The sequence below is a fragment of the Telmatherina bonti genome (genome assembly GCF_933228915.1).
Source record: "Telmatherina bonti genome assembly, chromosome: 10".
In the NCBI taxonomy this organism is placed as follows: Eukaryota; Metazoa; Chordata; class Actinopteri; order Atheriniformes; family Telmatherinidae; genus Telmatherina; species Telmatherina bonti.
Genome location: NC_136628.1, coordinates 37814743 through 37827339, shown reverse-complemented (window position 1 = coordinate 37827339; position 12597 = coordinate 37814743). Strand labels below are relative to the sequence as shown.

Sequence of the window (12597 nt, the reverse complement as noted above, 5' to 3'; positions counted from 1 at the left end):
ACACATTCTTTCCTTTCTTGATCCTGTCGACCTAGAAATGGCCAGAACAAAGCAGACCGCCCGTAAATCCACTGGAGGAAAAGCTCCTCGCAAACAGCTGGCGACCAAGGCCGCCAGGAAAAGCGCTCCAGCCACCGGCGGAGTGAAGAAGCCTCACCGCTACAGGCCCGGAACCGTCGCCTTGAGGGAGATCCGTCGCTACCAGAAATCCACTGAGCTCCTGATCCGCAAGCTGCCCTTCCAGCGGCTGGTCAGAGAAATCGCTCAGGATTTTAAAACTGATCTGCGTTTCCAGAGCTCCGCCGTCATGGCGCTTCAGGAGAGCAGTGAGGCCTACCTGGTGGGCTTGTTTGAAGACACCAACCTGTGCGCAATCCACGCTAAAAGGGTAACCATCATGCCCAAAGACATCCAGCTGGCCCGCCGCATCCGCGGAGAGAGGGCTTAAACGGACCTCAGACTGGCAAAGACCAACAACGGCTCTTTTAAGAGCCACACAACCGAACAAAGAGCCATGTCTCCCAACTGCTTACCTGAAATATGAAATAGTGATATGTCAATGCACTTTTAAAAAGTCAAATATTTGCAATATGCATCTTTTGGACTATATTTGGGGTGGATGGTTATTTGAGACTCGGTTCCTATTATTGACCAGATGTAATTGCATATAATTTGCAAGTATTTCCTATAAAGGCAGTTCTGTTTGTGTGTATGTATATGTATGTATGTGTATGTATATATATTATAATTTTTCCAGAGCTGGTAAACTGCAACGTTACCAATACTGATTAACTCTAGGGAAACTCTAGTATAAACCCAAACTGAGAATGTTCAGGTGGTTCATTTGAATAATCCGCTACTTTTACCTTTAATACTTTTATGGTTATAAGTTTAACATCGAGTTTAAAACTTTCATAAACAGTGAAAAAACATCAATGTAAAGCATAAAATAAGTTATACCATCTTGTCCCATATTTGAAAGTCAAAGACTGGCGAGGCTAGTTTTGTTTTAACTACAGAAATTTTTAAAACAGCGCCAAGACTGATTTGCTATTTATTAAAATGAGTATTTATAATATTAAAGCAAATATAAAAGCAAAAAAAAAAAAAACCAAAACATGATTTTCGACCTGACTGTAGATGTAAATTTATGAGAATTCACTGAAAGAAAACACTTCTAACGAGGATGATTGAAGTATTTGTTTTAACCGTGTAGTCGAAGGTTATTGGTGTGTTTCAGGACTTCTATGCTTTTCAATTAAACGCTCTTATTCTTTATAAGGTGAATTAAATTATTCCGTTTGTTCTTGCATTTTACGTTGAAATGTTTCCGGTTTTAAACGGAAGTCCAATGATAAATACATACGCTTGATATAAGCTCTTCGCTGATTGGACGATTACATTTCCCGCTCACTCTGACCAATGAGCATGCAGCGTCTTCACTATAAAACCGCTGCTGTCCCGTGGCGTGCCACTAGTTTCGTAGCTTTATAGAAGAAACGTCTGAAACTACAACATGTCTGGAAGAGGAAAGACCGGCGGCAAAGCCAGAGCTAAGGCCAAGACCCGCTCCTCTCGCGCTGGACTCCAGTTCCCCGTTGGCCGTGTCCACAGGCTGCTGCGCAAAGGAAACTATGCGCAGCGTGTTGGCGCCGGAGCTCCCGTCTACCTGGCGGCTGTTCTAGAGTATCTGACCGCTGAGATCCTGGAGTTGGCCGGAAACGCAGCTCGCGACAACAAGAAATCCAGAATCATCCCGCGTCACCTGCAGCTGGCGGTCCGCAACGACGAGGAGCTCAACAAGCTGCTGGGCGGAGTGACCATCGCTCAGGGCGGCGTGCTGCCCAACATCCAGGCCGTCCTGCTGCCCAAGAAGACCGAGAAGCCCGCCAAGTCCAAGTAGAGATCCTACGTCTCTAAAAACACAACGGCTCTTTTAAGAGCCACGCATATTTCTGATGAGCAAAGAAACCCTAACTTATCCGCCTTTGTGTGCTTGATTTCCTACCAAACCACTAAATATGTTCCTTCAGTAGAGGAGGAAAATACACATTGTTTAATATCGAAGTTGTTGAAATTTATCAAACTAAAATTCCACCAAACTTTTAATATGAAGCTGTGGCATTATAAGAGCTGGTTGCAGGAAACTTAAAACCATTCCGTTAACGTAAAAACATAAGCATTTAATGTAATATCAAGTTAAGCAACTTTAGTTTTACAGCAATGAATGTACATGAAGTAATAAAACTACTTCGAAAACATAATTTATGGAAGGGTTTAAGTGTTCTTTAAATATGGTTTGCTAAGAGAATTATCTAAGAATATGGTACATAACATAATCAAAGCAGTAAAATAAAGACATTGAAAAGTGAGGTGAAAATGCGTCATTCTGAAACCTGACATGTGGGTGGAGCCTGTAGACGCTGACGTAACCCTGCAAACTTGTTCTCTTTTACGTCCGTGGTTCATGTTTAAATAGTCAGACTTCAACTCTTATTTTCATATTCGTCGTTTAGTCGAGGAAGAACTGATCGTAACCATGAGCGGAAGAGGAAAGGGAGGAAAGGGACTCGGTAAAGGAGGCGCCAAGCGTCACCGTAAAGTCCTCCGTGACAACATCCAGGGAATCACCAAACCCGCCATCCGCCGTCTGGCTCGCCGCGGCGGAGTGAAGCGGATCTCCGGCCTCATCTACGAGGAGACCCGCGGTGTGCTCAAGGTCTTCCTGGAGAACGTGATCCGTGACGCCGTCACCTACACCGAGCACGCCAAGAGGAAGACCGTCACCGCCATGGACGTGGTCTACGCCCTGAAGAGACAGGGCCGCACTCTCTACGGCTTCGGAGGTTAAACTGATTCTGATCCAACACGGAAAACACAACAACGGCTCTTTTCAGAGCCACACACTGTTTCTGCAGAGCGTGAACACTCGTGTTGTCTGAAAGTATCACTGCCGTCACATATCCTCCTGAGACGCAGGGAAACTTAAGGTTCGACTCAACTAGGTTTCTGAAAGGTATATTCCGATGGTTTGATTTGAAAAGTTTTTTTTCTTTTTTTTTTTTTTTTTTTGTGGGATAATATTTGGTCTGTCTTCATACGTATCGAGATGGCGTAATATATGTCAAACTAATGAATTCAGTTTTGAATCTATCAAATCATTTTACTTATTTTAATATGTAACAGGAATGAGACACTAAATGAAGAAATGACATTGAACTGATTTTGGGTCCTAAAGACATTTGTCTGATCTTTACAATTGCGCATTAGTGTTTTTTTTTTTTTTTTTTTTTTTGTGAAGAGATTAAAAATGCCAGCAAACATTGTGGGCTATTTTGTTTGAATTATTTCAAATTCAGACATTCCATCTCTTTCAACTGCCCTGAACAACGTAGCATGTGCAAAAAATAAGAGATGGGTCGATGAAGCTTTTAGGGTTCTATTATCTATGATTGTACTGAAAAGAGTCAAATCTTCAAAGCCTAATAAAACAGACCATACCATGGACATCTGGTGGTCAGCTGTAGGTATTACAGGCACAGATCTAATAATTTCTCCAATTTGACTTCTGACAAACAATTCAGTCTTGCAGCTGTCTTTATTCTGAGGGGTCATCGTCTGTTAGTGTGTTTAGTTATGGCTCAGTGTGTTGTCCTGTTCATTAGATTTTCTAACATGATTTAGATACAGCGTCTGTGCTGTGAAATAAGATGTCAAAATGAGTTTATCAGGGTTTGGGAGAAGTGCTCATTCCAGTGGGAATTTCTTCAATCTTAAATGTTCTTATGATTTTTCCTGATTTCTGAATGATAGATTACACAGCCTCACCAGTCAGCAACACCCTGAACATCATGGAATTTTATATTTTAATATGAACTAATCTGTGGTCACTTATCCTAGCCAGTGTCACAGATAGATTTTTAGCAGTACAATATGATACTAAAGATAATATTACATTAACAATTATACTATGTACTAGTACTATGTAATCTAATGTAATCTAATACTATTTAATCTTTTAAATTTTTATCCTCCTTCCTGTGTGAGTGACACAAGGTGGAAGTTTTCCCAGAATCCTGAATGTTTTCTTCCATACTGAAAGTTTTCTCTCTTCATCTTAATGCTCTGTTGGCCTGTAAAGATTTGAGCAGGAGGGAATGCCGGGTGTTTCTAGTTCTGACAGATGACGCAGCACCGCCAACGCTTTGAACCAGTTACGTCATTTCCAGTGTCTCGTTGGGACGTACGAAGAGTCACACGTCATCGGTCACGTGACGGCTGAGATTTCACAGAGGTTTCAACGCAGCGTTTCGACCAAGTCCGTCTCATTTGACGGAAACAAGCTTTGGTACTTCCGTTTCAAACGTCCCATCTCTAATAAAAAACATAAAAATATTCTTTTAAAAACCTTCTACCAAAGTGAAGATGTGCCAATACTCTCTTTGCACGTCTGCATGTGGACGTATATAACCGGGGTTTTAGGTTTTTAAACGTCAACGTCTGCGACAGAAAATACCATGATGTCACATGTGCGACCTTTGTTTTTAACAGCATGGACGTCCTCACAACTGTGTTAGCTTTATATATTGTCCAGGGGCTGTGTGTGTTTTCACACTGCTGTCAGTACCACTCCACATAGATGACCCAAGGTAAAGGATGAGATTAAGGAAAGTTATTTTCCACCACTTATGCATATCACGTTAGAGACATGTTTTTTGTTTTGGTGGAAGTGACGTGGTGAGATGGAAGGTTATTCTGGTTGGATGGGATCATGGGCGCCACTGCCATCTAACAGTTTGATGTGCTTAGAAACGTGTTTAACGATGCGGTTATGCAGATAGGTGTGGATGGATTTCCTTTTGACAAACAAGATTGTGTAGACTCAAATTTTTACTGGTCAGAAGGGGGAAGATATTTGGTTTTACAAAACCCAGCTATGTGTTGACAAGGCTGCAATTACATGTTGCATTGATCACCGTTTGTGTTCAACATGCCAGCGTTTAAATCAGTTCTTTCATGATGTGAGATGTCAGGGCAACTGGTCTGTAGTCACTTGGTTCAGCTGGTTGTGTTTTTTTAGGCACTGGAACAAGGCAGGAGGTTTTCCACAGCACTGGGACTCTATTTTGTCTCAGACTGGTGTTGAAAAGGTGCTGGAGAATCGGACATAGTTGTTCTGAGCAGGTCTTGAGAACTCTGGGACTGACACCATCTGGACCTGCAGCCTTGTTCTGGTTCAGTTTCTCAAGTTGCTTCTTAACCTGATTGCAGGAGACAAACAAGTTGGAGGTCTCATACATAAATACAACATAGGATAAGTTAAACATCTGATCAATGACAAGAGAAAACTCAGACTGGTGCCATTTTTAATCAAATTTTATAGATAAAAAAAAAAATTAGGAAGACTAGACAAATCCTTAACAGGACAATTATGAAAATACACACTACATAGATATATTGATAAAGACAAGAAATGTCTACATATTTATACAATGCCATTGAAGTTTCCTTCTGTGGAAAAACTTATTGTGACTTTACAAACAAATTGCAGTACAGCAACAACGCAGAACAAAGAGAATATTCACGTATTTTATATCACCCACATGTGGAAAATTCCTTATTGATAAGATGATCACCAGCATGTTTAATGCATTGATACCATTTATAGTTTTTGTTTTTCATTGTTTCTGTATCTTCCATCCCAGGGGTCCTTTGAAGATTTTGGCTTGAAAATGACATCCTCAACTACAATTGCAGATTTCCCTGTGATTATACACGCTACATAAACTATCTTGGTATCAAATTAAAGCAAATACTTGTGGGATTTTATCTGATGTTAAATCATCACCACAAGTGTTACTTTTTTAAAGTTATCGAAGAGGGAACATGAGAAAATGTTCATATTTTTTTCCTCGCCTAAATATTTTTTGCATTTCAAAGTATATAAAAGCTTTAAAAGTTGCTACTGAAGGCAAAACACCCAGAAAACCATTCCTCAACATGTGGATAGTACCTGTGCAAAGCACAACAAAGTTGCAGGGATTTAAGTATAGAGGTGGCCAGGCGTTTTTCAGTTTGGCACAATTTGGCACCTTGACTACAGATTTCAATTTTTTAGTGTATTGAAGCATAGACATGACCCAACTTAATTTACAGGTCTGAAAAAGGTGGTTTGTGAATATTTTTAAGAAATAACTCCACTATTTATCACACTTTATTAAAGTAAAGCCATATGACAATTTTTTGACTCAAGCAGAAACATGTTTACTCAAAACACACTATGTACATAGGAACAAAATACACACATTTTGTGTGATGAACATAACATATCCTCTTGAAGGAACTATTTTCACAAAAAAAAAAAAAAAAAAAAAAAAATGAAACAACTTTGGCAACACACATTTACATATTGCATTGATCACTGTTTGCGCTCAACATGCCAGAGTTTAACACAGTTCTTTTTTCAGGTGAGGCACAAGGGAACATTGCATCCTCCACATATAATGGGTGTTTTCACCCTCGGGATGCCAGCAGCAAGACACCACTTGCAGTGCTTTCTGGACTGCGTGGGATCAGAGCCAATATACTCTGGTAAGAGTCTGGGTGATGATAAGGATGAAGGTGGTGGTGGTGACAATCCACTAAACTGCAGCATTTCTGCTGCAAGCTGCTCCCTGAACTCGTGAGAACCCTGAGAATACTCGTGATGCATAAATTCAGCCTTCTTTTGACTCTGGTTGAGTGAATCTTGGTCATGGAGACATTAAATAGGTATGACTGGAATCTGTGGGAAGTGTGCTTTCAGTAGACGTGCTATTTGTTTGTTTCCATGCCGTTGGGTGGACATGAGGGTCCACTATGTTTACGTATTTCTGCGGCCTTTGTTTACTTGGTGTTTTAATTGTTTATTGTCTGATCTGTGTTTGGTGGTTATGGTAATAAGTTTTCTTACTTACACGAAGTTACACCCGTGAAAACGTGATGTTTACATGTGCAGCCTCCCGCCATTTTCTCTCTTCATTATAAAAGTTTCACTTGATCTGAACCAATCACAGGCTGGGAACGGCGCAGGGACATTTGCATACAGACAGTTTAAGATGAGTATCCCTCCGCCCTCCTCCTCACACCGCTACTCTGCGATTATCAGCATGCCTGAACCCTCCAAGTCTGCGCCCAAGAAGGGCTCCAAGAAAGCCGTGACCAAGACGGCCGGCAAAGGAGGCAAGAAGAAGAGAAAGACCAGGAAGGAGAGCTACGCCATCTACGTGTACAAGGTGCTGAAGCAGGTCCACCCCGACACCGGCATCTCCTCCAAGGCCATGAGCATCATGAACTCGTTCGTCAACGACATCTTCGAGCGCATCGCCGCCGAAGCTTCTCGTCTGGCCCACTACAACAAGCGCTCCACTATCACCTCCAGGGAGATCCAGACCGCCGTCCGCCTCCTGCTGCCCGGTGAGCTGGCCAAGCATGCCGTGTCTGAGGGCACCAAGGCCGTCACCAAGTACACCAGCTCCAAGTAAACTGCTGTTTACCACCAGCAACAAAGGCCCTTTTCAGGGCCGCACACCTTTACCTGAGAGGATTCCCATCTGGTTATTTACTTCTATGTCAAACCAGTACATAGTCTATACTGCAACTGCACTAATAACTCGCCATTAATTGTCATAAATTGAGATTTGAGTGAATGAATGATGAATTAAACAATCAAATCAGTCTATTGAGTAACACCTAAAATATTTTAGACAACATGGCTTTCCTGTTTTAATTAGCCAGTCGGCATATATTCAAACACATGACTGACTTTCAGTCTAAAGACAACGTTACTGTTAAAATGTCATCAATTAGCAGAAACTACGTGAAACTTGAACATAATCTGATCAAATTAAGCTAAAGCTGTTTTTTTTTTTTTTTTTTTTTTAAATTTATTGCAACACTTCTCCTTCAGTTTCTGACAATTATGTTATGATTTGGAAATAGATGTAGTAAATAGTGTGGTGTAAATAGTTGCTTAATCCCCCCCCCCCTCCCCGTTTTGCATAATTTATGTATACCTTTCTGGTGACTAAATTTTATTTAAAAATACTCCTCTCTACATGGATGAAGGTTCAAAGTCACGCTGCTGTAGTTCTGCAGTGACTACAGCAGAGGCAGAACCAGCCAGGCTCTGGTTCCGCTGCTGCTGTTTTTTGGGGTGTGTGTAAACCCTCTGATGCAAGTTTATAGTATTTAGTCCTCCATCCATCTCCGCAACATCATGCCTCCTTCGTTTCTGTTCAGTCATGAAAGCATCTACTCACCGTGACGTTAACAGTGACTCTGCACCACCAGAAGCTGTATAACATGAATGACTGGAATTAAAGGGTACAGATGTTCCAGACTCCACATGGAGGGTTCATCTTTTGAGATAATCACAAATAAGTAACTTAAACTGGCGTTAAAGTGGTATCGGATAAAACACATGGAACTTCTCATTGGTTGGTTCCTCTCAGCTGATGTCTGTTAGTTTAATGAACCCTGCAAAGCTGAACATGATTAAATGATTCTCTAACAGAAGTTTCAGACCTGCTGAAGTCTTTTTCAGTAGTTCTACGTTCCCGTCATGATGACTGAAACATCTTTAAACGGCAAAATGGATGACATGAAGACACAGTACTTAGGATAGACAGGGATTTAAGGATGAAGGATTCAACGCTGGATGAGTTTAGGTAAAAGCACAACTCATCACAGACACGTCAGAGACCAAAGGGATGAAACCACAGTTAATCTGGTTTAACAGGAACATGTACAGACGTGTTAACCACACAGGAAAATACATTTTCATCCAGATTTGAGCTCCATGAGCAGCTTTCAATCTGCAGTTCCTGAGACAGAAATACATCACACACAGTACAGAAAAATATACACATAGTAGTTGTAAAGAAATGCAGTTAATGCACAAATAATAGCAGTAAATTAAATATTACACAATGAGACATTTAACACTTTTCATTTTGAACAAAATATTCAGTGAAAAATCAAGTTTTATATCTACTTCCATTATTCCAAATAATATTTGGATGAGGATCGGTGATGTGTTGCTGTGAAACGACAGATGGAGGACGGACATGTCTAACTCCTGGGTTAAGGACTTTCTCGACAACATGACCTGATTTTACTTTCTGGCAGAATCCTAAAAACATAAATTCTGAGACAAATTCGCACAAATCGTTCCCTAATCTGCATTTACATGTTAAACTGATAGAATTAAAGTTCATGTAAAATATGTTCATGTGTCAGTTTCATAATGAAAGTTTGTAGAAACACTTTCCAAACTGTCCTGGTGTAAAATGTTCATGAAGTTGTTGTTTTCCACACCGGTGAGATGAAGTTAAAGGTTTTTATTGATGCTGCTTTTGTGGTTTGTGTTGCGTATCAAACAGAATTTGTTGCCTGTGCGAGTTAAAAAAGGCACGCAGAGTTTCCTGAGCTCGTTCCTGAGATAAGAAAACCGACAACAAAGCTGACTGTGTGTGACTTTAAATCTGTTTCCAGCTTTCCCAGTATACCTGGTCTGGTATGATCCGCATCTTTCTTTCTCTGTGATTGGCCGCATGGTGTGTCCAAAGCAAAGTTCCATCTTTTCTGAAAACCTTAGAAATTTTTCAGTTCTTCTGTGAGTCAGGACTCGCGTACCGTGAGGGACTCAGAGCTTGCTGGTTAGCGAGTCGTATGGACCATGAGTCGAGCGATGTTACGTACCGTGAGTGATTTGGGAGGACTCACGTACTGTACTGTGAGTGATTGTCTTGTGTTGTATGCGTGGCAGCTGTGAGCTTTGCACTGTTATTTACTTCAGTTGCACAATAGCAATATTTTGTTTTATCTCTTTAGTTAGCTCTGCGGTTAGGAAGCTAGCTGTAGCAGAGTCAAGTAAATTAATGAGTCTGTAGTGATGAGGAATCGTAATTCATGATTCAGTAAAGTGATTCTTGAGTTTTGAACGATTTGTTCATGATTGGCGCAACACTGTTCACTACAAAGAATTTGTAGAGCTGGTTCATCCATGATCAATAAATCAAGGCACTGTTCAGATGTTACAGTAGCTCGTTTATTGATTAGTAAAAATTACAGAATAAGAAAAACAAATTATGAAGAATAAAAAAAAAAAAAAAAATCCCCCATCTTCCAGATTCAGGTCAGTTACAGCTCAGTTATGATTCCTAACAACCATATAAAGTCAAATGGGAACTGTTTCCTTCTCACATGGTGAACAGCAGATGTCCGCTGAAGGTTGTGTGGTGGTTGTGGTTGTCAAATACTTTAGTGTGAACCCACTGACTCACGAACACCTGATCTCCAACCTCCAGCAGCAGCGTTGCACCATTGGAAGTACTTCCGAAATGCAACGCCTGGTGCTCGTATGCCAGGAAAATGTTCTTCCCGTTCATCACCAACACAGCCCCTGTGATATGCGAACCTCCGCCTCCAGCTATGTTCCAGACGAGGTGGTACGCTCCTTTCACCGGCGCAGTGAAAATGCCTGCAAGACATCCGTTGCGGTCATGTTCAGAAAGGCAGGAACGATCAGATGGAGGCGGATGTTTGGTGTCCTTATCTGCTTTTGGATTGTAAGCATTTCCAATGTTTGCTACCACATGCTTGAATACCAGAGTAGTTAAGGCGTTAAATGGTCCGATGGATGTGCTGCCATCGGCCAACAGAGAGACGGAGAAAGCTACCTGCTTCACTGAGGAACAGATTATCAAAATTTATATATACTCAGTCATCTGGGAGTAAGTCAAACTTTGAGCCAATGTCTTCTACGCGTTACCTTCCAGCTGTTTCTTCAGCTCGACAATCTCGGCCTCCTGCTTCGCTAGTTTTCCTGTATGATCTAAAATATGAAAGATAAAAAAAGATTTATTTGTGAATTATTTGTTCATATTTAAAACAAGTGGAATCTGAACATTTAAACACCTGTTGGAAGAAATGCATTTTGATATTTAATGAACATTTGTTATGATTTAATGGCTGCAAAACTTCAAACATTTCCTATTTTGCAGCATTAAATCTTTAACAACAGCAGCCAGTTTTATAGATACTAAACATCCCTCCATCTTTACTGCGGAGTATCTTTAGCTTCATCTGTTGTACTGTCAGTGTCAACATTTCTGTTTGTTTTTACTCTTTCACTTACAGCTGGTACTTTTATGGTTTCATTCTCAAAAGTAGTTTTTCCTTTCTGTCTTCCTGTGTAAATATTGGTTAATAAAGGTGGTAAGGCACTATTTTGCTTCCGTTGCATGAAGGAAGTTTTCATCCTGCTAAAACACGAAAAAGCTAAAAATGAGCTTTCCACTAATATAAACCCAACTCAACACTTCTATTCAGATCAGTTTAAAATAAACATGACCTAATATTTAGCCAGAATGTTTTATTAATAAAGTAATCACAAAAGATAATCCATCATGCTTCCAGCAGAACTGATCCCGTCCTGCTTTCACTTCCCTTCTGGACCTCCTCATGAACCGCCATATTGTACCGCCAACAAAGGTTTGTAGCATTTCTGGAACAACTTTGCTGTTTAAACTATTTTATCTATTTATTTACATTTGATGAATTTCAACTTGTTTAGTTAGATGAAGAATTTCCTCTGAATTTTTCAGAGTGGAACGCTGTGATGAACTGGCGAGCTTTCCAGGATAGGCTCCAGCTTCCCAGCAACCCTTCATTGGACTAAGTGGATAGGATAATGAATGAATGAATGAATGAATGTTCACTTTAGTGGCCTCAGTTTAAGAAACCAAACCAAACTCAGTCTCAGTTACTGACCTTCCTCTCAGTTTCCCCAGACCTGACTTGACTTTCAGTGTTTGCATCGGTTGCATTTATTAAAAGAAAATTCCATGTTTGGTGAAAATGGCGTTAAATCCTGATGCGATTTCATCAGTCAGATGTTTCCATTCTAGTTCTCAACGTGGCTTTTGTGTTTGTGCTGCGTGTTTTGCACGGTGTTTCGCCCATAAGCCGTAAATCTTGTAAAACGTCGTCCCGCTGACCAGATTTTCTGAGATTTGTGGCTTTTGCTGGTTTCCAGGCAGCATTGTTTCAGAATTTCCTCTTGCTGTGGAGGGTTCTTCACGGCTTTTCTAAGTCCTTCTAAAATTGCATTTTGCTGATTTTTTGCCGTCAAGGGGGTTTTATTTTTCTCTTTATATAATAAAGTTGTCGTCTCCACCGTCCAGACAACCCGCGCCATCTTTCCCAGTTGGTCACGTAACTCGTCCAGTGACTCATAAATGTAGTAAAGTGTTTCATTACCATGTTTCAGATTTACACGTGTGAAAAACCACCTTGTGAAAATGTAAAACCTTTTTAGTGTAGGTGTTTTTATTTCCATTTCTGGTTGCAAAATGAATATTTTGCACAATTCTGGTGATAATGGAAACGCAGTTACTGTGAGGAAAAGGCAGGTCCGGATTTCTCGTTATGCTGTGGCTCATCATCGAACAGATTACTGTACCTTCATTATCTTCCTTTAAGGACTTGAGCTCCAGCTTGAGTTCAGCCAAAGAGGCGGTCATCTGTCTCAGCTCAGCGTAGACGTCCTGCAAA

General features: G+C 40.7%; 4 protein-coding genes across 4 annotated transcripts; all 4 read left to right on the top strand.

Annotated features, from left to right (window-relative positions):
• Positions 1–34: 34 nt before the first annotated feature.
• On the top strand, positions 35–448 carry LOC306761157 (histone H3.2-like; the record flags this gene model as incomplete). Its single annotated transcript, XM_079247255.1, has 1 exon — positions 35–448. Exon 1 carries the CDS (start codon positions 38–40, stop codon positions 446–448), a length of 411 nt encoding a protein of 136 aa, XP_079103381.1. The 5' UTR covers positions 35–37.
• Positions 449–1516: 1068 nt separating this feature from the next.
• Positions 1517–2103, top strand: LOC306761923 (histone H2A-like; the record flags this gene model as incomplete). The annotated part of the gene is made up of 1 exon (XM_079248257.1): positions 1517–2103. One exon carries the CDS (start codon positions 1517–1519, stop codon positions 1901–1903), a length of 387 nt encoding a protein of 128 aa, XP_079104383.1. The 3' UTR covers positions 1904–2103.
• Positions 2104–2523: 420 nt separating this feature from the next.
• On the top strand, positions 2524–3245 carry LOC306761631 (histone H4). Its single transcript, XM_079247880.1, has one exon. The coding sequence runs from the start codon at positions 2540–2542 to the stop codon at positions 2849–2851; it is 312 nt and encodes a 103-aa protein (XP_079104006.1). The 5' UTR covers positions 2524–2539; the 3' UTR covers positions 2852–3245.
• Positions 3246–7148: 3903 nt separating this feature from the next.
• On the top strand, positions 7149–7535 carry LOC306761433 (histone H2B 1/2-like; the record flags this gene model as incomplete). The annotated part of the gene is made up of 1 exon (XM_079247587.1): positions 7149–7535. One exon carries the CDS (start codon positions 7149–7151, stop codon positions 7521–7523), a length of 375 nt encoding a protein of 124 aa, XP_079103713.1. The 3' UTR covers positions 7524–7535.
• Positions 7536–12597: the final 5062 nt, after the last annotated feature.